General features: G+C 51.0%; 1 protein-coding gene across 1 annotated transcript; it reads left to right on the forward strand.

Moving 5' to 3' along the window:
• Positions 1-752: 752 nt before the first annotated feature.
• On the forward strand, positions 753-23,301 carry SLC45A3 (solute carrier family 45, member 3). The gene is made up of 5 exons (XM_006834079.1): positions 753-842; positions 16,946-17,346; positions 18,395-19,180; positions 19,999-20,264; positions 22,864-23,301. Exons 2-5 carry the CDS (start codon positions 17,175-17,177, stop codon positions 23,299-23,301), a joined length of 1,662 nt encoding a protein of 553 aa, XP_006834142.1. The 5' UTR covers positions 753-842; positions 16,946-17,174.
• Positions 23,302-24,331: the final 1,030 nt, after the last annotated feature.

The following is a 24,331-nucleotide window of genomic DNA, read 5'->3' on the forward strand; positions in this document are numbered from 1 at the left end:
CCTGATTCATAAATACTATGTTACCAGAGCTACTTCCCCTTCAAAGGTAACTTCCTGAAATTTGGTAGTAATCAAATAAATGACCCACATACATTGGATTTCTCTCCACCCCAATAAAATTCCATAGAGGAAAAAAGACAACTGAGGTTCTCCCCAACCTATTGCCTCCTATCTGCTATCAAAAGAAGGTAGCTGTTGGGATCTTGCTCAATAGCTTACACAAGAGGGCATTTTAGGGGCAACGTATTGGTGGCTTTCAGTTTCAGAAAGATGGATTGTGATAGCTATAAGGAAGTTCTTTTACCTTGGAGAAGAGCAAACAGTAGAAAGAGTAACTCCAAGCAATTGACACCTTTTCAAGGGGGCCTGCTTGGGTGGGTTGCAGCTCTGCCTGGAGACAGGAGGATGCTCAGAATTGCCCTTAAGGATCATGATCATAGACTGGCTCTAGGATAGGAGGTGCCCCGCAGAGCCGGGTAGCTTTTACCTAAATGTTTTGGTGGCAAGCGGCAGAGGGGGCGGTGCACTGCCCTAGGTAATGATAGGGCAGCTCGGGCACCACATGGGGGCTGCCCGTCGCGGTCGCGGCTACAAAGACAGTTCTGAGACCTCCAGCTTTCTTCCCTCGGGTACCAGCCCCACCCTTCCATACCCTTCCCAGTACCCCCCACCTCCGTCCCGCCTCGCCCCGCCCCCCCTCTGGCAGCACCAGCGCGCATGCTCTTTCCCCCCACGGAGTAACCTGGAGATTTAAAAGCCGCCGGCTGGCGCGCGTGGGGGGCGGGGGACCAGGGGGAGCTCGCACGCGCCGGCCCTGGGTGACAGCCGCACGCCTCGGCCAGGTAGGAGCGCGCCCCCTCCTCTACCGGGGGAGAGGGTCCAGGCACGGGGAAGGGAGGGACGGAGGGAGGGGTGCTGTGCGGCCGAGCTCCCGCGGTGTCGCGTGCTGGGCGCCGGGTAGGATGGGGCCGCGCCGTGGCCGTCCCGGGCACCGCGCGCTGAGCCCCGCGCGAATCCGAGAGGCGGGCGCTGGGCTGCGGGCGCTCGCGCGCTGTCTCAGGCCGGCCGCTGGGTCCTTGCTGAGCTCGGCTTTCTTCCGTGGAGGGCGGGCGGAGAGGCGCCCTGCAGTCCCAGGCGGGTGGGCGGGGAGCGGCCCCTCCCGGGAGCCCCGGGCCAGGCCGACTGGCCGCACGCTCCGGTAGCAGCCTCCCGCGTCAGAGTTTTCTTTGGAAAGTTGTATTTATTTTCTTCCCTTGTCTGGGCTTCACCGGAAAGGGGCAGGATGAGTCACCGCGGCGCTCACAGTCCCGGACTTGGGGGAGACGGAAAGGGGCCGGCGGCCGGGACGCCTCGGGGTCTTCTGGCGAGGCCGGCTTTCGGGGAAGAAGGTTATTAAGTAAGGGAAAGGGAACTGAGCCCCATCGGACGACGAGCCTAGGGCTAAGCTTTGGGCAGAGAGTTGAGACTGGAATGTGTATGTAAGTTAGTTACTATGCTCCATTCTCGGCCTCAGTTTTCCCTTTGGGAAGGGGAAAACGGGAGCTCGCAATTTGCTTTTCGTCTCCTGCGTCCTGGGGCACTTGTGGGGATGGTGAGAGTTTCCGACTGGAGCACACAGGTGTGATGTGGTGGTACCTGGACATTCGATTGCTTAGGGTTCTAGATATAGGCAGCAGCGTGACCTGGGGGAGAAGTCCCCCAAAGACCAACAGGGTTTCTCCTGTGTGACGTCAGCCCTTGCCAGTATCTCTCAGGCACTGGAGCCCTCACGTACTCTTGCCCTTGACCTCGGATCATTCCCTCCGCCCCCCCCCCCCCCCCACACACACACACTCTTGACCTCCCTATGCCCTCATTCCCTGCTTGTTCTTTTTCCGAGGGGCTAGAGTTAGGGGTGGGCAGGGTTTGGCATGGTGGGTACCTGATGAGGACTTGCCCTTCAGCTGTCACACAGACCTGATCCCAGTGGAGCGGCCACTAAGAATAGCCCAGCTGCTGTTTTGCAGCCGGGCATTGCCAGTGGACCAGGGCCCAGAGTGACCCTTGCTTGGGCTCCAAGAGGCTTTGCTCAGGGGAGAGGGTTAAGCTCTGGAGGCTTCTAGCTGCCTTTCCTGATTCAGTTAGTAGCTCTTCTTTCAGAGGCAGGATGCCTTGGAGTGGACTCACCTGCCCATTCCAGGGTCTTAGGGAACAGCCAGGGGAGAGGACCCATGGGGAAAGTTCCAGGAATCCTGAGGAAACCCACAGAGCAACTTCTCCCAGGGAGTATGTGGGACAAAATTTGAGGTCACAGGCCCTTTTGTTGGATCAGTCCCATCCCCTCATTCCTCTCTTATCTCCTCCCCCCAGGCCTGTCCTGGAGCCAGGGCTCTGTTTTTCTAAAAAGAGAGGGGGCTAAGAAAATGGAGCTTTAGTCAGCTGGATGAGTTGGAAGATAAAAATACAGCTGTGGATTACTGTACAGCTGTGGACACACAGGCCCCAATTTAGTGGGTGTGTGTGTGGGAAGTTTTCCTGTGTACTCTTGGAGCGTGTGGTGAGCTCCCCTTGCCCCTCCCGGCTCTCTGAGTAGTCCCAAGGGGAGAAGAGGAGGAAGAGCTAGACAGTGTTCCTTGTCTATGGCACTGAGCCCCTACCAGGCTGCTGGGTGGTGACAATGGCATGGAGGCCCCTCTCAAGCTCTTTTACTTGAGCCAGAGAGGCAGGGATGGTCTGAGGACTCCGGAAGTAAAATTAAGCTCTATCATCTGGACCATCAGAGCCTGGTAACAACATTATGGATAAAAGACTGTCAGAAAGTCAAGCTTTAAATCTTGGCCCCTTCACAGCTGTGGAATGCTCAGCAAGTTCCTTAATTTCTGTCTTTAGTAATTTCATGTATTGCAAAATGGGGGTGATAATATTAATAATTCCTATTTATAGCATTATTATTACGGTAAGAATTAAATCATACATATATAGAGAGCATTTAACCCTGTGCTTGATACATTTTACATGCTCAATAAATACTAGCTAGTATTAAAGGAGCTCTGGTAGTGTAGTGGTTACGAATTGGTCTGTGAAACACAAGGTCAGCAGTTTGAAACTACCAGCTGTTCCACGGGAGAAAGATAAGGCTTTCTGCTCCTGTAAAGATTAACAACCTCGGAAACCCTGTACAGGGTCGCTATGAGTCAGAACCGACTTCACGGCACATAACAACAACAACAGTATTAATTAGGAGTCCTGGTGTGGTGCTGTAGGATAAAGCACTGGATCACAAGGTCGGTTTGAACCACAAAGTTGGCAGTTCAGATCCACCAGTTGCTCCTCAGGAACTCTATACAGAGCCGCTTAGACAGCATTTAACAACAAGAAGTATAAACTGTATTACCTGTGAGTGGTGCAAAAAATGAATGTGCTCAGCTGCTAACCAAAAGGTTGATGGGTCAAGTCTTCCCAGTGGTGCCTTTGAAGAAAGACCTGTTGATTTCCTTTGGAAAAGCTAGCCATTGAAAACCGTATGGAGCACAGTTCTGCTGTGACACACATGGGGTTGTCATGAGCATGAATTAACTTGATGCTAACTAGTTTATTAGCACCTGTGAGCTTATGGGTAGCAACATCCAGTCTGGGACTCTATTCTTGGGCCCTGGGCTGGTGCTGTAGGGTCAGTAGTTCAAAGCCACCAACCACTCCTTGGAAACTGTATACAGGATGACCACGAGTTGGAACTGACTCAACAGTACTTAACAACAGCTCTTGGAAAAAAAAAAAAATTTATGGACTTTGTTTCTTTGAGAACAAGGTCTCCTGCCTGGACTTAGGGGAGTCAAATTGAGTAGTTGGAAGGAAGCTGCTGAGGTTTGAATCCCAGTTCTTATTTGCACAAGTTACTTAACTTCTCTGTGCTTCAGTTTCCTCCTCTGTAAAATGAGGACAATAGTACCTACCTCATAGTCCTGTGAGGATTAAGTGAGCTGATGTAGGTAAATCTTTAAGTGCAGCAGCTGCATGTAAAAGGAGCTTGATAAATGTCAGCTGCTGTTGTTTGGTGACAATGAAGGCAATCTTTGTGGTTTGCACTTAGAAGCTGGAGTTTATTAGCAAGGGAATTGGACCCTATAACTATATATAGATGACGAATGACACATTTTCTGTTGAACTTGTGGCTTGATACAAAGAACATACTAGAACTGGATGTTCTGGTCTTTCCCTTGTCAATACTGTATGATTGTTCTTAATCTTTCTCGTGTCAATACTGTATGATTATTGTTTTAGTTAATCCAGAATCTCCTGTCCTGCCTACCTGCCAAATGTGTTCTCTTTGCATTAGAAGAGAATATTGTGAAGGCAAGTTATTTAATCTCACTTCAATATACCCACTTGCAAAATGGAGGTGATAATAATAATTCAGACTTTGTAGCATTATTGTTACTTTAAGGATTAAATCATACATACAGAGCACTTAACCATGTGTCTGGTAGAATGTAAGTGCTCAATAAACTTCAGCTAATATTAATAGGAGAGTCCTGGTGTGGCACTGTGGGTTAATGCGCTAAACTGCTAACAGCAAAGTCAGCGGTTCAAACCCACCAGCCACTCACTCCTATGTAGGGGCGCTATGAGTCAGGACTGACTCGATGACACTTAACCACTACTACCACCATGAAGAGATGGAGGCAAATATATATCCTGAAAGTTTAAGCGCCTCCTATGCAGAAAGGTTTTTTGTTATTAGCTTTAGGGAATCTGGATGAGAGGGGAAGGGGGCTCTGAATTTAAGCTTTTGCTCTGTCCTTCCCTCCCTAATCCCTGGAATCTTTTGCAGTGCTTTCTGATGTCTAGAGAAAAACCCCACCAGGCTTTCTTTGAATAGTCGGTGGCCTGTTTGCTGGACAGTGAGAGTGAAAGCTGGACCAGTTGGTACCAGCCCCAGTGTCTCGAATGCCCATGCCACTTGACTCTCTGCAGTGGAGCTGGAGAGGAGCTTTGTCCAGTGTATTAAGTGTCCCCGGTTGGGGCAGGGACTGGTGACAGAGCCATCACGGGATGGTCCTGATCCCTGGCCAGAACTTCCTGTTTAATCCTTTTTTCTACTTTGTGGTCTATGTTTGCTCCTCCATAGGAAAAAGTCTTTTGTTTTGCCATAGACCCTGAATGACTTGTGGGGCTTTTTGCTTCGGATGGAGAAAATAGACCTGCCTCACCCACTGGTTTTGGTTTCTTTGTCTGTAAAATAGAGGAGATAGTGTTCACCTCGCATGGCTGTGATGAAGCTGCTATGTGATAGATAATGCATATTTAGCAAAATGCTTGCATGGACCAGGTGCTCAATACAGGTTCTCCTCCTCTTTTTTTAATGATCACTTTTGGGGGGGGTGGGCAGGAAGGGGATAGGGAACCAATCTCTGGTCCCACAGCCCCTCAGTCACCAAATTCAGGCCTGATGGAATGAATGCCCAGCCAAATAGAATCCTTTCAGGAGCAGCCAGCCTGCTGTTGTAGTACCTCTGTTCCTAATGTTCAGTGTCATATCCCTCCTTACTTCTTATCTCCTGCGTACTTTGAGCCTGTAAATAGTGTCAATCCAAGAGCACCTGCCCCTTCCCTGAAAATGTGGCAATCTAGCTGCCACTCCAGGGCTCTGTCACTACAAAAAACTGAACACCTCAAGCATGGCCCTGCCTGAATCCCAGGCACTGTGACCAAAGCACATCTGGCAGGAATCCTGATTCAGCATCACCCGCAAGGCCATCTGTTGAACACCCACCCTAAGCAGGGCTGTGGTTCCTGCTTTGAAGGAGCTGATGGGGTGGTTTGTGGGAAGGCAGGACTTCAAGCCAGAGACTGTGAGGACCAGGTATAATTATCTGCCGGGGAAGGAGGGGGCTGGCAGTGAGAGAGAGGGAGGAGGTCCTTGACAGTTGGGGTTCTTGGGAACCCTTAAGGAGGTGTGATGATTGACCTGGCCAGAATTCGGGTGAAAGGGAGAGGTGGTCCAAGAAGGGGAAATAACTAGAGTGTAATAATCACTTTGGAAGTAAAATGAGCCCACCCGGTGTGGATGATTGCCCCCACCCTGGGCCCAGGGAGATATGGCATCTCATCTAAGGACACACAGATAGCTGTGCCAAATTTGAGATCAAAGCCCAGTCCCACAGTTTTGGGTCTACTGTTCTTTCTACCAGAGTCCCTGGGTGGCTCAAATGGTTAACATACTCAACTGCTAACCAAAAGATTGGAGGTTTGTTTCTTTCCAGAGGCACCTCAGAAGAAAGGGCTGGTGATCTACTTCCCGAGAAACCTGCTGTTGAAAACCTTATGGAACACAGCTATACTCTGATACACTATTATTTGGAGTCACTATTATTTGGAGTCAAGTCAATAACAGCTAGTATTGTGGAAGGGCCAAAGCTTAGAGGTCAGGTGTTTGGAAATCCCAGTTTTCTAAGCATCTGTTTCTGGAGATGTCTACCTTTTTCTGCACAGTACTAGCTGCTCAGTTTTCCAGGGTCAGCAATGTGGTTACCTCTAGGAAGCCTTCTAGGAAACCCTGGAAGAACTGAACCATGCCCCTGTCTTAGCAGCTGGGTCCACCTCAATGAACTGATTGCATATTTACATTTTATCTCTTTTACCCAGTCAGTTGTATCTGTATCCCAAGCACCTTCATACAATGGTGCTTGCCCATAATAGAGGCTCAATAAGCGATGGATGGATGGATAGGCAGATGAATGGATGGATGAATAGGCAGATGGATGGATGGATGGATGGATGCTCTGACATTCATTTAGTGGAGGTGAGGTTGTACACACTGAAACATATTTCTCACAAGGGTGGTCAAGCTATGACTCTTTGAGTAATATGTCTCTCTGGGGGGCCCCCCTCTCACCTTGCATACCACTGAGTGACTTTTTAGAACATACTTCTATAAGGACTAAGCTCGGATCTACAGCCCTCGGATTATATAACGCCAGTTATAAATGGGGCTGGTCACAAACCCTAGGGTGTCACAGTTGAAATGGTCCTGTTGTTATGCTGTTGAGTCCATTCTGACTCAACAGCGACCCCGTAGAGGGTTTCCAAGGAGTTACTGGTGAATCAGCAACCTTTTGGATATCAGTCTAGTGTTTATCCTACAGCGCCATACCAGGACTCTGAAATGGTCTTTGTTGTTAAGTACCGGGCAGTCATTTCTGACTCATAGCAACCCTGTTTCCAGTGAACAGCTGGTGAGTTTGAACTGCTGACCTTGCAGTCCATGTTTATCCTACAGTGTCACACCAGTGCTCTGAAATGGTCTTGTTGTTAAGTGCCGTTGAACTGGTTCCGACCTATAATGACCCTGTATAGGATTTCCAGGGCGCAGCTGGTGAGCTTGAAACCAATGACCTTGCAGTTCCAACTAATTTTGCAGTCTAGCACATTAACCCACAGATCCACACCAGTTCTCCGCAACAGTCTTGTTATTATTGTTGGTAAGTACCGTGCGTGGAGTCGGTTCCGACTCATAGCGACCCTGTATAGCGTTTCTGATGCTGTCAATCTTTACAGGAGCAGAATGCCTCATCCTTCTCCCGCGGAACTGCTGGTAGTTTCGAACTGCTGACGTTGAGGTCGGCAGCCCGACTCATAACCACCATGCTACCAGAGCTCCTTGTTGTTGTTGTTGTTAAGTGCCGTCGAGTCGGTTCCGACCCATAGCGACCCTGTACAGGGTTTCCGAGGGTGTAAATCTTTACGGGAGTAGAAAGCCTCATCTTTCTCCCGCGGAGCTGCTGGTAGTTTCGAACCGCTGACCTTAAGGTTCGCAGCCCGATTCGTAACCACTACGCTACCAGAGCTCCTTAGAGACTATCAAATTTGAGATCCTTGCTAGAGGTGGGACATGGGACATGACAGGACTGGGATCAGCACCTGGATCCTTCACCTCCTAGCCCAGAACTCTGCTGATCTGTAGGTATACTCAGATTCACAGTCCCCTGGTCTCCTTCCTGAATACTGTACCTTCTAGAGTCACGCTTCAGGGATGGGGAGACTGGCTTCATCATACGTGACTGATGGCAAGGTAGGGTTGAAGTTTACTAGGAGTGAGACTATTGAGGTTCATTTTGCAGGAGCTGTATGTAGGAAGAGGTAAGTGAATGGAGAGAGATCTTCCTCGGTCCTGGAGACAGTGCTAAGCTCCCTGCTCTCAAGTGAGGGATATCTTGGTGCCACTACCCTACCATGCAAGACAGCATTTATTGTGGCCCACATAGAGAAAGAATTTAGTTACTAATTTCCACTAGGAACAGAGTTCAGCTCTGGGAGGGCATGAGGAAGAGGATAATTCTGCTCCCAGATGTCTTAGTTATTCTGTTCATTTCAGGTGAGCATTGTGTTGGCTCTTGAACAGTCAAGGCAGGTTAATGACAGGGTAATTCACTAGATCCCCTTGACTCATTGATGGAATGCTAAGAAACTTTTCCTCCCACAGATGCTATAAGGCTTCATCAGTGAGCACTCAGTGGGCACCTGTCCATGGAGGGCACCCTGCCTGGGTAGGAGTTTGTGTGCGGGTAGGCGTGGGATTACATAGCAGTCTAGCTGTAAAGAACCTTAGACATGATCTAGTCTCACTCTTGTTTTATAGGTAGGGACACTGAGTTCTAGAGAGGTCAAATGGCTTGTCCAGGTCACACACAGCTATGAAAGTGGTGGAGTGATTTATGAAAGGACAGCAAGAATAGTTAACACAATTGCTCACTGAATGTAAACAATGCCACTGAAATTAACACATAGGATTTGTTTAAAAGGTGTATCTTTTGCTGTGTATGTTTCCACAAAAGGATAAAATAAAAGTATTAAAAAGTTGCAAAAACTGGACTGCACTCTCCAGGTTCCCAGAAATTTCAAATGTTTTGATTTTGTTGTTGTTCAGTCACTATATCTTTGCAACCTTGGGCATGTTCCTTTCTCTGATATTTTGTTTTCATCCTTCTGAAATAGCAATATTAAATACCTGCTTTGTAGGATTGCTAGGCGAATTATAGACAAGGTATGCAAAGCACTTAGCCCAGACCAGACATCTCCTGGGCAGTAGGTAGTGTCAGCCACTGTAATTATTTATCCTGTAGATGGATACCACTCTGTCTCTAACTGTGGGATGTTTATCCCACCCTCCACCTCTCTTCTCAGGCTTCTGACACCAGACAGGTCTGTTCCAGTGACCTCTCCTCACCTGTTGGGGCCAGCACCTGGAGAGGTGTTGACATTCTTGGCATTCCTGTTGCTGCTGGGGGCTGTCAGAGGTGCTAGTTTGGAGTAGGGGGGTGGCCTGTGGGTGATAGGGGCCAAGGAGAGAGGAATCTTGGAAGATAAGGTATAGTTGGTCCCCTTTGACCACTTTTGCATCTGTCTGGGAATGAGAAGTCTGTCTCCTGGGCTTTCTCCACTGAGAGCTGCCCCATAACTGAAGATGTAGTTGTAACGGCATTTCATTCACACACAATGATAGGTCAAAAAGTATTGCTACTAGGGTTCCAGTTCACACATGCACAGGCTTATTCCAAACAAGATGTCTGTAACTTTGTCTCTGCAATGGCTGCAGTCAAGTTCAACCAGTAATATATTTGCCTTAGTCTTGCTGTTAAGTACCGTCTAGTCAATTCCAACCCCTAGCGACCCTGTATAGGGTTTCCAAGGAGCAGCTGGTGAGCTTGAACCACCAACCTTGCAGTTCAAATGACCTTGCAATCTGACACATTAGCCCCCAGCACCATACCAGGACACCTAGTCTTGTTGGGGTGCCTTTTAAAAAATACTTTTTGTGCCTTGAGGGGTGGTGTTGGGGGGGAATGATTTTGCAATCAGGGCTAATATCAAATGTTTCAGAAAACTCAAGTGGATATTTTCCCAAATCATTGAAGCTTTGCAGTAAGTTTGAAGGAATGTTACCTCACATGAAACAATAGTCTTTAGATGGATCAAGTACTTCAAGAAGGGCAGGAAGACCTCAAAGGTAAGCCAAGAGAAAGAAGACCATCAGCCTCAGTGATTGAAGAAACAGTGGTGTTAAAGTCCAAACACTTGTGGAAGAATACTGTAGAATTGCGTCTGGTGCAATAGCTACTGAAGTTGAGATCTCCCATTGTTCATTCGGCATTTTACATTTTAAGCAAACATCTTACCCTTAGTAAGCTTTTGGCTCCATGGGTGTCAAAAATGTGTGGGGATCAGTTAACTCACAGAGATGACCTTTCCACCAGTCTTTTATTTAAGTAAGATTGAAATGAATGAAGATGATTTTATGGAACTAATTGTAACCAGAGACAAGTCTTGGATTTACCAATACTACCCAGAGAACAAGATCCAGTCAGAAAAGTGACTTCTGAGGGGATCTGCTGGACTAGTTCAATTCAAGTAAGAGAAGTTAGCTCAGAAAGTTATGGAGACTATTTCTTTGGATTCCAAAGAGATAATCTTGATAGATTTTCTCAGAGGACACAAGATAATTATGGTGGGGTTATTAAGAAGTTTAAGAAAATTGAAAACTGCTATGTGAGGAAAAGGTCAGGAAAGTTGTGCTGAGGAATTTTTTTCCCTTCACAACAATGCTCCTGACCCATCCACCCTAGTCTCTGATCTTGCCCCTTCAGGTATTTGTTTCTCAAACTCAAGGAACATTGAAAAGGAGCACCATTTGAGTCCCTCAAGGAAGCCAAAACTGCCATTTTGACATGGTATGAATTGTAGAGTGCAGGATTCTTCAGGGAAGTGTTAGAGAGGTAGAAAAACCACCCTCAGAAGTATATAGGCCTACATGGAGGATATGTTGAGAAACAACTTCCCATTTTGATATTTTTAATAAAGGTTTCTATGATTTTATAACAATACTTTTGACTTACCCTTCATCTTAAACACAAGGTACCTTGTTGGTACACTAAGTGCTCGGTGGCTCTAAAGGAGAAAGACTTGACGCGCTGCTTCTATTAGGATTACAGCTTAGAAAACCTTGTGGTAGACAGTTCTGTTCTGTTTTATGGAATATGCTGGAATTGATTTGAGGGTACCTAAAAATAACATCTGAAACACTCTGCAAATCTATATGAAATTGGTGGCATTAGCCTAAATTTCCTCACCTATCAATTGGGTATACTAATTATACTGTCTTCCTTGAGTGGCTGGAGGATTAAAACACTTGGAAGAGTGTCTTTACCATGTAGTAAAACCTCAGTGTTGTTGTTGTTACATGCCATCAAGTCCCTTCTGACTCACAGCGACCTGCAGAGAGTTGCAAGGAGTGGCTGGTGAATTTGATTAGCACTATTATTAATTGCAGATGAGGAAACTGAGGCTCAGGAGTCAATTAACCAGGTCATGCAGTTGTAATCAGCGGTGAAGCTGGCATGTAAATCCAGGTCAGGCTTACTCCTTGGTCTGGGTTACCCTGCAGAATCCTCCAGGGTTTGGGGGTGTCAGGGCTCAGAGGTCCCAGGAGACTACTGGGAATGAGAACCCCCAGATCTTTGTGCTGGTTTGGAGGGCATGCCCAGTGTGACCTTGGGCAACAGCTGTTTTCAGAAATAAAGTCTGGAGCCAGAATGTGTTTCGGTGTTGACCATCTCCATAGAAATGCCAGGTGACCCTCAGGAAGGGCACTTCAGTCTCAGCTTAGGCTGGTGGGGGCTGACCCACCAAGGTGAGGGTCACCCATTCCATTCCAGAATCCCTGACATTGAATTAGGGAGGGCAGGGGAGCTTAGGGCCAGCTTCTGGGACTGCCTGGCTATCCGTTCCCTCCCCTTCTCCTCCATCTCCTCAGGCATTTGTTTTGTTTCTGAAGCTGGGCTGGGGCTCTCAGACAGGGCAACAAAAGCAACTTTCCCCCAAGCCACTGCCACCTGTTGGGTTTTCACACATTGGGGGTAAATGGGGGGAGGGAGCCGTTGCCCTTTTCTCTGTGTCTTCGGTGTGCCCCCAGTGCCCCCCCAGGGCCTGGGATTCTCTGTGCTGCCTGATGATGTGACAGGGCTCAGGAGCCAGAGGGGGTGGGGGGCCCGGAGCAGCTGGAAGGGGAATTGAGTGGGAAGGGGCCAGTGCTGGCAGTCGAGAGAGAGTTTGATGGATTACTCTGCAGGCCTAGAGGTTTCTCCCTAATCCCCCTTTGTGTCCCAGCCTGCAGTCCCCTCACTCTCTCTGACAAGCTGCTAAGCAGAAGGCTTCCAGTCTGAGGGAAGAAAAGGCAGCTCAGCAGGGCGAACTCTAAATCCCTGGCCTCTGGGCTCTGGGGGGTGGGGGGTGGGGAGGGGTGCCAGGAGCTAGGGAGCAAGCCTGGGGCAGAGTGGGGTCCACTGCCCCACTTTGGGCCCCTGTTCTTCTTTCTCATGCGTCTCTGGAGATGAGAGGCTTTCTTCTGATGGTGTGCTCAGGTGTCTGTGGAAATTGGCATGATAGCAGCCCTCAACTTTTTGTACAAACCACTTTTACAGAGTTGCTTATAAAATGGAATTGGGGGAATCTGACCCTCACTGCTGTGAGCTTATTCCAGTCTAGAAAATCAAAGCTTGCATGTTGGAAGGCAATGATGCCAGTGTAGTCTAACCTGGGTTCCCACTCCCAAGCAGCCCAGGTAGGAATTCCCAAGGCACTTACTGCCTCTCTCCCAAGGGCTCAGTGATGATGGATATCCCATTTTTTTCACGAGGATACTGGTTTCCAGGTCTCCTTGATGGCCCTTTCTGGGGAGTCCGTCCCAGGACTCATTATCCGCTGCTGTGTGGGCGGAGCTCATTTTGGGAATGGCGTGTGCCTGGTTTAATTTACTGAGGCTGAGGGCCTTGGTCCCCTGGGACTTAGTCAAGGACGTGGTAAGAGATCTTATTCGCTGCCCCTAAACTAGAGGCTCCAGGAGAGCTCATCTTGGGGCCAGGCTGCCAGGGTCCTGTCGAGTCTGGGGGACGGGGCTCCCTCTTTTCCCTCTCCTTGCTCCTTCTGACCTGTGAGTAGCTCAGCACCCGCGGTTCCTGGCCAGGGCCAGCATAGCCTCGGGTGGGGTGTGTTAGGGTGACCCCACCCCTTTCTTCAGCTGAGTCACTATTTCTCGTTTCTACCGTGTCCCGTCCCGGTTTCCTTTTCTGCGGGAGGGCACCTGCCTGCGGGCCGTGAAGGGTGGAGAAGCGTGCTTCCCGGGAGCATGTGAGCGTGTGAGAAAGCCGCGCGCTCTTTGTAACTGTGGAGGGAGGGCGCCGGGTCGCCGAGCCGCGGGATATTAGGGTGGGGGCTGCGGCCTTTTGATGTGCCTGGGTGGGGTGTGGGGACGCCGCCGCATAAAGAGCCCATAGAATTGCAGCCTGACAGTGGCCAGGGCGGGCTGCCTCCATCCGGGGCTCCCTCTGGCCTCTGTCAGTAGACGGACTCTGCACCCTCCCCCAGCCCCACCTCTACGTGCGGGGTAGTAGGAGCCCCTTTGAAAGCCCTCAAAGGCCTCTTTATCAGTCCCTCTGACCCTCCCTTCCCTTAGGGAGCGACCAGAGAGGGGGCGCCTTTCCCCCCGCCTTCTCTACTTGTTCTTTTGAAATTTGGAGAAAGTTCAGGCCAAGTTTGTTCCTGTTGCTCAGTTTTATTTCCTCCTCCTTCCCATGCTGGTGCTATAGTGAAGTGGGGGCAAAGGGGGCAATAATTGGGAAATCCGGGCTGGGAGAGGCTCTCTGATTCCCTCACCACCTGTATACTCTTAGGAATTTTAGATTCTGGGCTTGGGGCTTTTGGAAGATCCTTAGTATTTGTGTGTGTGTGTGGGGGGGGATGTTTAAACCTTTACCGTCTCTGATGCCACACCCATACCTTGGGAGTGACCACGTTTTGCAGGTGGGGAGTGTGGGTTTCCTAGTACCTGGAGCTGGGGAGATAGAATCTGGTTCACTGAACTTGCTTGCCCTCGGGCCTCCCCGGGCTTCAGGCTTCAGGATGAGGAAGGATGGCCTGGGCAGAGCACCATGAAAGTTCCCAGAGGGCTTGGGTTTCCTCCAGCTTTCGCTGCTCTGTCATCAGGGGGCCGAGGAGAGGAAGGGGAGATGTTTGGAACTTGAGAGGGACTTGTCTTCCTAGAAGACTATCTTCTTTTCTGTGAGGTTAGCCCAGTCTTGGCTTTCTGTACCTTCCCCTCTCCTCCTCTTACAGTCCCCTCCTCACCAGGTGAGCCAAGCCTGCAGCTGGCTCTTCTGATTGATCTTCTGTTTGTCAGACCGGCTGAGGGCTCCAGGAGTAGTGGGGCAGGTGACTTTGAGTTAAGCTTCTCTGAGATTAGAGAATTAGATGCTGACCCCCTTCTTAGATTCCCTGAGGAAGACAGAGGAGCTCCCCAAATAGGGGGCTCAAGAATGACTCTAACTTTCAAGCCTCACAGAGATGTATGCCTTGGGGCTCCAGCCAGGAGAGAATGCTGGAAAGGTGCTTCTCCTTCCTGTTCTCTGAGCTCTCTAAGCCTGGGCTTCTCTGATTGTGCCCCCACCACATGCTTGGGAAGAAGGCCCTGGAGGTGGTGGCTGGGTGGCTGGGTAACTGGAGCTAGTGGTGGGTATTCTTACAGTTTTCTCTACCCTGGAGCTGAAGGTGAGCTAGTGAGGCAGGGACTAGGGCACTGAAGACACAAGGATAAAGGGGACTTAGGAAGAGTGTTGCTATGGGCTTTAATTTCCTCTGGCAATTCTGGGGCTGGGAAGATGAAAGTTTGAAGAAGACAAGAGTACCTGAAACCCCAGAGCAGGGTAGTAACCAAATGGAGGAGGACGGGCTCAGCAACCTAAGAGCAGAGGGGACACCGAGCCTGCTCATTGTCCACCCAACTCCTTTCACTGAATTCTTCACCTGGCCCAGCCCCTGGTAACTGAGTGGAGGGCCTCTGGGAGTGAAAAGAGATGCTTCAGGAAGAAGGAGGCAACTCACGCCCTGTCTAGGCTGTAGGAGGACTGGGATGGAGAGGTGTCTTTTCATCCTTTCTCCCCCGTGGCCTAAGGAGGTGCTGCTCACTCCCGGGAAGATTGAGGAACTGGATTGGGGAGGCAGGAGAGGTGATTAATGGTTGCAGGAGGGATGCAGGGCCTGGGCAGGAGGGAAGCTGTGGGTGACGCCCCAGTCGGGCAAAGGCCCTGTTTATTCAGGGAGGACCTCATTCTCTGAAAGCCCAGAGCAGGTGAGTGTCCAGGACCCGACACCAACTTGGGGAGGAAAGCCTTTTGACCCAGAACCCCTCCCACAACACTGGACAGCACCACCCCTCCCTTGTTCTCTCTGTGCAATTTCCTGCTTTCCTAATAGGGGTGCTGTAGAAATGCAGTGATTGAGGAGGCGAACCCACAACAGCCTAGTTAAAGACAGCTGTCTGGTTAAAAAATGCAGTAGTTGAACCCATAGCAGCCTAGTTAAAGACAGCTGTCTGGTCCCCCACCCACAATATTTTATACTCTTCTCAGGCACTCCCCTGCAAGGAACTAGTGCCCATTCCCAGGGGGCATGGTATGGGTCTGAGTGGGACTTTGGGGAGCAGATTGCAGGTGACCCAGTCATATCTGGGGTCCTTTCCTTCCTGATCTTGTAGTCTCAAAGCTCCCGAAGGCAGTTGTGGGGTGGACAGGTTTTCTTGTTGAGGATTGGCAACCCCTTGAATTCTCCATGGCTTGGTAACATGCAAGGCCCCACTGAGCTCAATGTTAATTTGTAAAGATAGAAAAAACTGAAGTGTCAAGTGATGAGATGTTGGGAAGAAGAGGGAAGGAGCCAGGGCTGGGCATGCTTCAGAAGGTTCTCAGGGCACAGGGAGGAGAGGAGCTTGGCCTTCAAGTACAGTGGTCTTGCACAGGATTGCTCCTCAACAGCATTTTTGGACCTGAATTGGTGAGAAAGCACCGCTCCAGGAGGAGTGGTGCTCTGTCCCTATTTAAGGGTGGATGTCAGGTTAAGGACCTCTGGCCTTTTCTCACTGAATGATAGCTGGCTTGATTTTTTTCTTCCCTTTTGCAGTTAATTCTCAGTGGAGTTGATTGTAGTGGGTGCTGTTGTCAGAAATCAAAGACTGGAGGGCCCTTGTGTCGGGGGCGCAGGCTGGGGCTCACCCAGAGGGGTCAGTGCACAGAGGGGGATGTGGGGAGGGAGCCTCTGGAAAAGCAGGGACAGGCTGCCTGGGAACTGCGGGCATCCTGCCAGCTCAGGGTGGTCACTGGCGTCATTACAGGTGCTGCCAGGTGGTGCGGTTTCACGCCCCCGTGAACTGGAACCTGGGACCGAGTGGCCCCACTGTCCCATGACAATTGGGCAATTACTTGTGGGAATGTTTCTTCCCCATGAACACGAACAAGGGAAAAACTCAAGATCGAGGTTTTCAGTCCTCACTTCTTCAAGGGGAGCTGTCTTTAAGTGGTTTCTCTGACAGGCTAAAAACCCAATCCAGCAAACCACAGACCCCCCCAGTCCCCCACCTCATGACCACCTCATCCTGGGGGGTGGGGCTTATGGTGCAATGTGGCTCCTTGCCAGGCAGTGCGAAATAGGAAGTGTTACTCTTGACAAAGGGGAATTGAACGGCTTTAGGAAGTGGAGAGAGAAAAGCAAACAAGCCAGGCAGAGGGATTCCAGGCACCTTGACAGTAGGACCTGGAGAACTGGGGATTAATTCAGTTGATTTGGGGGCGGGGTGCGGAAAATTACTTACAAGTGGGCAAGAACAATTATAAAGATAGTTCAAAACAGACAAGCTGATGTGTTTGGCTCTGGAGTGTGTCGAGGTTTAAAAATCATATTTACCTTATTAATTCTGTCAGTCTTGGGTAATATTAACATGTATTTCCTGATTGGGCAGTAGGAATGGCTTGTAGGTGGTAGAGCCATGCTGACTAGCCAGAGAGGGAATGGAATTCAGAGAACTCAGAGCAAATTCTGGAAACCCGGTTCCCAGGGCTTAATGCTTGCCCTCCTACCCTTTTAGGACCTGAGTGATGCAATGTGTCCCCACCGAGGTACCCCACAGCACCGGGCCTTCAGCATGGACTGAGAAACTGGACCTGGACCAGAAGGCTGGCAGCGATGGGCTCCTGGCTGGATCCTAGACAGCTGGTATCAGCGAGGAGGAGAAGCCTTGGTGTTTGGAGCAAGGCTGGGAGGAAGCAGGGCTGGAGTGTGTGAACAGCCCTCAGACCCTCCCTGCCAGGCCCACCATGGTCCAAAGACTGTGGGTGAGCCGCCTGTTGCGGCATCGCAAAGCTCAGCTCTTGCTGGTCAACCTGCTGACCTTCGGGCTGGAGGTGTGCCTGGCTGCGGGCATCACCTATGTGCCACCCTTACTGCTGGAAGTGGGGGTAGAGGAGAAGTTCATGACCATGGTGCTGGGTGAGTCACTCCGTCCTCCTTCCTTCCTGCTCCAGACACATGCTGCCTGGAAGTCACCCGGGTCATCATTTCTCTGCTGGGCACTGCTGGGGAGGGGTGACTCTGGGATGTGGGACCTTGAGGGAAAGAAAAGATAGAGGAACACATCCTAGTCAATTCTGTGTCCCTGGTCCCATGGGGCCTGGCTTATGGGAGATGCTGGAGAAATGACTCCTACTTTCATATAAAGAGCCCTTTATAACTTGTAGCTCACGTAATCCTTACATCTTTTGAGGTAATCCATTTCACAGAGAAGAAAAACGGAGTCTTAGAGGAGTTACGTGACTTACCCATGGTTGTAGAGTTACTGAGTAGTAGAGTAGATTAGCTCTGGTAGCGTAGTGTTTGCAAGTCGGGCTGCTAACCTCAAGGTCAGCAGTTTGAAACTACCAGCTGTTCCACAAGAGAAAGATGAGGCTTTCAGCTCCCGTAAAGATTTACAGCCTCGGAAACCATATACAGGGTCGCTGTGAGTCAGAACTAACTCCACAGCGTACCAATACCCCCCCCACCAGAGTAGATCAGGGTCTCCCAGCCAGGGCTCTGTTTTACCTCCTGGGCAGAGTTCTGTAAAAGCCACAAATGGCAAGTTGCAGCCTGCAAAGGACCCCCTGGAAGAGGGGCTGACCATTGGGTGGTACAAGTCGTTAATGTGCTTGGCTAAGATTGGAGGTTCAAGTTCATCTAGAGGCGCTTCTAAAGAAAGGTCTAGCAGTCTACTTCTGAAAAATCAGCCATTGACAACTCTGTGGGGCACAGTTCTACTCATGGGACACACGTGGGTCATCCATAAGTTAGAACTAACTACACAGCAACTTGTTTTTTGTTTTGATTCAGAGCATCCCTGTGAAGTACTTATCACAGTATCCAGCACAGTTTGCCTTCAGTGAGATTTGACACTTAATCATTCCCATTCTTCTCAAGGAGGCTGCCCCCACCCCCAACGCCCCGCCCCACCCCGCCCCTCAGGGTCCCCTCCACTGACTCTCATTACTTATCCTTCCTGCAGGAATTGGTCCGGTACTGGGCCTGGTCTCAGTCCCTCTTCTAGGCTCAGCTAGTGACCATTGGCGTGGACGCTATGGCCGCCGGAGGCCCTTCATCTGGGTGCTGTCCCTGGGCGTGCTCCTGAGCCTGTTTCTCATCCCAAGGGCTGGTTGGTTGGCAGGCCTGCTGTCCCGGAATGCTAGGCCCCTGGAATTGGCGCTGCTGATCCTGGGCGTGGGGCTGCTGGATTTCTGTGGCCAGGTGTGCTTCACCCCACTAGAGGCGCTGCTCTCCGACCTCTTCCGGGACCCAGACCACTGTCGCCAGGCCTTCTCTGTCTACGCCTTTATGATCAGCCTTGGGGGTTGCCTGGGCTACCTTCTGCCTGCCATTGACTGGGATGCCAGTGCTCTGGCCCCCTACCTGGGCACCCAGGAGGAGTGTCTCTTTGGCCTGCTCACACTCATTTTCCTCACTTGTGCGGTGGCCACACTGTTTGTGGCTGAGGAGGCAGCACTGGGCCCCACTGAACCAGTCGAGGGGCTGTCAGCCCCCACCATGCCCCCCCGCTGCTGCCCGTGCCGTGCCCGACTGGCCTTCCGAAACCTAGGCACCCTCTTTCCCTGGCTGCACCAACTCTGCTGCCGTGTACCTCGCACCCTGCGCAGGCTCTTCGTGGCTGAGCTGTGCAGCTGGATGGCCTTGATGACCTTCACGCTGTTTTATACAGACTTTGTGGGCGAGGGGCTATACCAGGGGGTACCTAGGGCTGAGCCAGGCACCGAGGCCCGGAGGCACTATGATGAAGGTAAGACCACGTGGGCTGCTTTCTGGAGAATTCTGGTGGGAGGGAGATGCCCACAGGCCTGGACCAGAATTTGTGCTCCCTGGGGCGCAATTTCATCATCATTAAAATGGGATAGATTCCCTGCATGGCCCACACAGTTAAGCACTCCACAATGAATGTAGAGGTTTGCAGTTTGAACCCACCCAGAGTGTCTTAGAAGGCATGGCCTTGAAATCCTTATGGAGCAGTTCTGTTCTATATATATATATATATATATATATATACACACACACACACCACACACACATACACACACACACAGCCACAGTCAGCCTGAGTCAGCTTGATGGCAGCTAGCAACACAGGCTGCTCTAAGAACGCAGCTCCTCGTGGGTACAGCGTAGCTGTGTCCAGTCTCAAAAGAGTGCCGGGTCCTCCTGAGAGTTTGAGTTGGGTCTTCACTCCAAATAGGCACGAGCTTACTCAAGTTCCCCCAAGAGTGGAGCAGTCCAGGCTCGCCCTCAGCTCTGCTTCCCCTGAGGATGCTCTGAAGTTTGTCCAGTACTTCCCCAGCGCCAGCGTTCGGGAACTGGCTGGAAGTTGAGGTTCCCAGGAGCACTTTAGGGCATCAGCCACCTTTTGTGCCCTTAGCCTGTGGCCTTGGCCACATGCTCTGTGGGTCAGTGGGCAAGCCTAGCTGACTGCCAGTGCTACAGGTTAGGTGGGGAGGGTGCTGGGAAGCAGGTCTGCACCCCTAAGGCTGAGCATTGCTACACAGGTTGTACTGGGCTCCTTCCCCACCCCACCTGCCCTGACCTCATTGTCACCTCCTTCTCTAGGGGTCCGGATGGGCAGCCTGGGACTTTTCCTGCAGTGTGCCATCTCCTTGGTCTTTTCCCTTGTCATGGACCGACTGGTACAGCGATTCGGCACCCGGGCAGTATACCTGGCCAGCGTGGCGGCTTTCCCTGTGGCTGCTGGTGCCACCTGCCTTTCCCGCAGTGTGGCAGTGGTGACTGCCTCAGCTGCCCTCACCGGCTTTACCTTCTCCGCCCTGCAGATCTTGCCCTACACGCTGGCCTCCCTCTATCACCGAGAGAAGCAGGTGCTCATGGTCGCTTCAGGGTGGGGCAGGCGTTTGGGAGAGAGGTGGACTAGCCCAGAGCCCGGCATCTGGCCAGGGACTTTGGAGAAGGCATTCTTTGATCAGCGAGGAAGCCTGTCCAACCCTTAGAACCCAAGAGCTGGGCTGCGGAAGAAGGGTGTAGATTAGACTCTTGGAATGACTTCCTGCTATCAGAATTATAAAGCACTTGAAGTGGATGATTGCAGGAAATGCACATTCCTTCCCTGGGAGTCCTGGAGAATCAGAAGCCCTTAGTCTGGGTGGAGGCAGGGAGCTGAATGAGATGGCCTCTGGGGCACCTAGCTTCATTTCAGCCAGAGACAAGTAGCAGGATCTGGCATTAGCAGCTGCCTGCCTGCTTGTCCTGGGAGATGCAGAATGACTGTCATCTGCCCTGCTTTGCCCTTCAAGATGGAGAAGGCACCCTGTGGCCTCTTCTCTTTCTGGTTGATCTTCCTTTTCTGTCTAATCCTCTCTTTTCTTTACCTCTTTACTCCTTTGCCTCTGTCTCCTTACCCCACTCCCTGACCAACTAACCCACTTGACCCCGCTCACCTGGGCTCTAAATTGTAGGGCTGCCTTTCTGCTCAGCCTCAACACTCACCCACTTCCCACCCTTCTGTGGGAAGCCTCTTGGCCTAGGCAGTGTGGCCACGCTCCCCTTCTCCCTGGGCTTCCCTGAGTTGATAACCCGAGATGCTGAATTCCACCCTGAGGGGCAATCATGTCAGGAGGGCGCCCGGACTTGTGGGGGATGAGTAGGGTGGGCTGTATATGAATATGTCAGCATGGAGTAGCTGGGAGGCTGGCTAACTGAGGGCCAGCCTTTTGGTTCATCAGCCTCCACCCTCCTGCTGGATATGTCAGCATGGAGTAGCTGGGAGGCTGGCTAACTGAGGGCCAGCCTTTTGGTTCATCAGCATCCACCCTCCTGCTGTCTTGGGCTGAGGGTGTCTGGAGACCAGGTCTGGGTACATACAGTGTGTCAGGGGACCATGCTGGGCTGGCCCTGTTTTGTACTGAGGAGTAAATCTGTCACTATAGACTTCTGGGTCTTTCCTAGGACAGGAAGAGGGGCCCTGGGAGGCCCACCTAGATAACTGGTGATGGCTACCTTGGTTCTGGACTAGACCAGACCAGCTTTGTGATGAACCACAGGATCCCCAGGGTTGGGTTTGAGCTGTGCTGCAGCTTCCTGATCCCCAACTCTGGAACCTTTATAGTAACGCTATGCTGGGCCCTGGGACACAGTCAGATAAGACCTGGCCTTGTACTTAAATAGGAGGCTCTGAGTTGTTGAGAAGGAGCACTGGTGGCGCAGTGGTTAAGTGCTTCGCTGCCAACTGAAAGGTTCAGCAGTTTGAATCCACCAGCTGCTCCAAGGTGAGGGCATAAGAAGCTGCCTGGTGCTCTGGTCCCATGAAGATGACAGCCTAGGAAACCCTTTGGGGCAGTCTTACTCTGTCGTAGGGATGCTAAGAGTCAGAATCGACTTGGAATCAACCTGAAGGCAATAGAAGCTGGGCTGTTGAGGGCAGAACAGGGATAGGGTGGGAGACTTGGACAGACACTGGGCCCTGATCGAAGGTAGCCAACAAGAAGGAAGCATGATGGGCTCAAATTAGAACAGATGGGAGAGGGGGATTGGGAAGGTGATTGACCTCTATCTAATCTTCCTTCCCAGAGCCCTGATCTGAAAAAGGGAAGCAACCAAGTGCCTCTGTTCTTTGAGGCTGGACTCTCCTGGGTCCTTCCTGTTAGTCCTACAGGGCTACCTGCTGGCTGGCCTTCCAGTTTCTATTGCTGCCCAAGTGGAATGGTTCTCTGCTGCCACCTGCTGGCAGTGAGGTACATGGGTACACAAATAAAAACTGGGCCTTCTTCCTTCTTCCTTCCCAGTCTTTGGTGTTGGCTGGTGGCTCTCCAAATGAGCTTTAGTCTAGACTTTTCCAGGCAAGCCAGAACAGCAGGACTCCATGCAGTGGGTTGCAGGACTCTGCAGGGAGATTACCTGGACTTGGAGTCAAGTCGGACCCAAAGAAGGGATTTGGGGAGCTGCGAAGGATCTCACAGAGCAACAACTCCACTTAGGGCCTAGGACCAACCACATTGGGAACAGTACTTGTTTCTGTGTAGGGTGGGGAGGCTTCTCAAAGTCTAATGGAGGAGGTGTGTGTGGGGGGGAGGTGGTGCGGTCTTTGTGAGGATTCGGGCTCACCTGCCTTTGGATTTCATTCCTCCATTTCTACCCTTTCTCTTTTCCCTTGTCTTCATCCCTTCTGTGCCTTTCCCTCTACCTAAACTGCAGTCCTGACTTTCTCTGCCACCTGCCTGTTCTAGGAGCTACCAGAGGAGACCTAGGCTTTTGCCTTCACCTTTGCCCTTCAGCTTCTGCCCTAGCCCATTCCTGAGGAGGGTTCTAACTGGACCAGATGAAGCACAGTCTGCCTGGTTTTCATTTAGGCCTGTTGCCTGATTCTTCCAGCTACTGGGTTGAAAGTTAGGGTCTATTCTCATAGCTGGACAACCCCAGTCCTGGCTACACACCAGTCCTTGTTCCCCTTTCTCACCTCCCCAGGTGTTCCTGCCCAAATACCGAGGGGATGCTGGAGGTGCTAGCACTGAGGACAGCCTGACGACCAGCTTCCTGCCGGGCCCCAAGCCTGGAACTCCCTTCCCCAATGGACATGTGGGTGCAGGAGGCAGTGGTCTGCTCCCATCTGCACCCACACTCTGTGGGGCCTCAGCTTGTGATGTCTCCATGCGTGTGATGGTGGGCGAATCATCTGAGACCAGGGTCGTCCCGGGCCGGGGCATCTGCCTGGACCTTGCCATCTTAGACAGTGCCTTCCTGCTGTCCCAGGTGGCCCCGTCCCTATTGATGGGCTCCATTGTCCAACTTAGCCAGTCTGTCACTGCCTATATGGTTTCAGCCACAGGCCTGGGTCTCATTGCCATTTACTTTGCCACACAGGTAGTATTTGACAAGAATGATTTGACCAAATACTCAGTGTAGAGCACTTATGACCTCTTGGGTCCCAGTTCCCCCTCTAACGGTCTCAAATATAGCCCCTGTGGGCAACTTGGTGGCCTTCCCATTTCTGTTGCTGCCCAAGGTGGTATGGCTCTCTACTGCCACCCCGTGGTGGTAAAGTGCATAGCTGCACAAATGGGAACTGGGGCCTCCCTCTTCCCAGTCTTTGGAGCTGGTTGCTGGCTCTTCAAATGTGCTTCAGTCTAGACTTCTGTAGGGAGGTCAGAAAGGCAAAACATTTGATAAGCTCCATGCACTGGAATGCAAGATGTAGATGATAGCCCAGACTCAGGGTTAACAGCTAGTGTCCTGGTCAAGTCATACGTGGAGAAGGAATTTGGGGAGCAGAGTTAACTCAGCCAAGGCCTCTTGCCCTCCCTATACCAAACCCAAATCAAACCTACTGCCATTGAGTTGATTGCTCATGACTCACCATGACCCTGTGTAGGGGTTTCTGAGACTAAATCTTTATGGGAGCAGACAGCCTCATTTTTATCCTGTGGGGTATAAATCCCCTCAGAATTGCTTTTGCATGGGGATTTTTCTGAAACTTTCCACTACAGGATTTGAGAATTATTTTAGAAGAGTTCTGAGGGGAGAGGGAATGCTCCCTTACTCTATCCCACCCCTCATCCCCCACGCTGCCCCAGAACCACCTTTCTGCTGGCTCCCCCACACTGCATATGGTTTGGACACGGTTGGTTTGTCACTGTGTTGCCATTGCAGGGTACAGGCCTTTAAATAGTATGTAACTTATTTATTTAATAACGTGGAAAGGGATCAATTCCCAGCTTGCCTTTGCAAGTGTCTAGGAGTTGGATAGGGTGGTCCCAATAAGTAGGTCCCCTAAGATAGCTGGCTTGGGCTGAGCCTCTTCTGGAGGTGATATGTCTGGCCCACAAAACCACTGAACTCAGGAGCTTGGAAGTGCCATTCACCTCAACTGAAATCCCAAATGCTGTTTCCCAGGGCTGGGGGATGGCAGAAGGAGGAGGGTGGGGCTTCAGGTCTC

Source organism: Chrysochloris asiatica, unplaced genomic scaffold (assembly GCF_000296735.1).
Source record: "Chrysochloris asiatica unplaced genomic scaffold, ChrAsi1.0 scaffold00009, whole genome shotgun sequence".
NCBI classification, from domain to species: Eukaryota; Metazoa; Chordata; class Mammalia; order Afrosoricida; family Chrysochloridae; genus Chrysochloris; species Chrysochloris asiatica.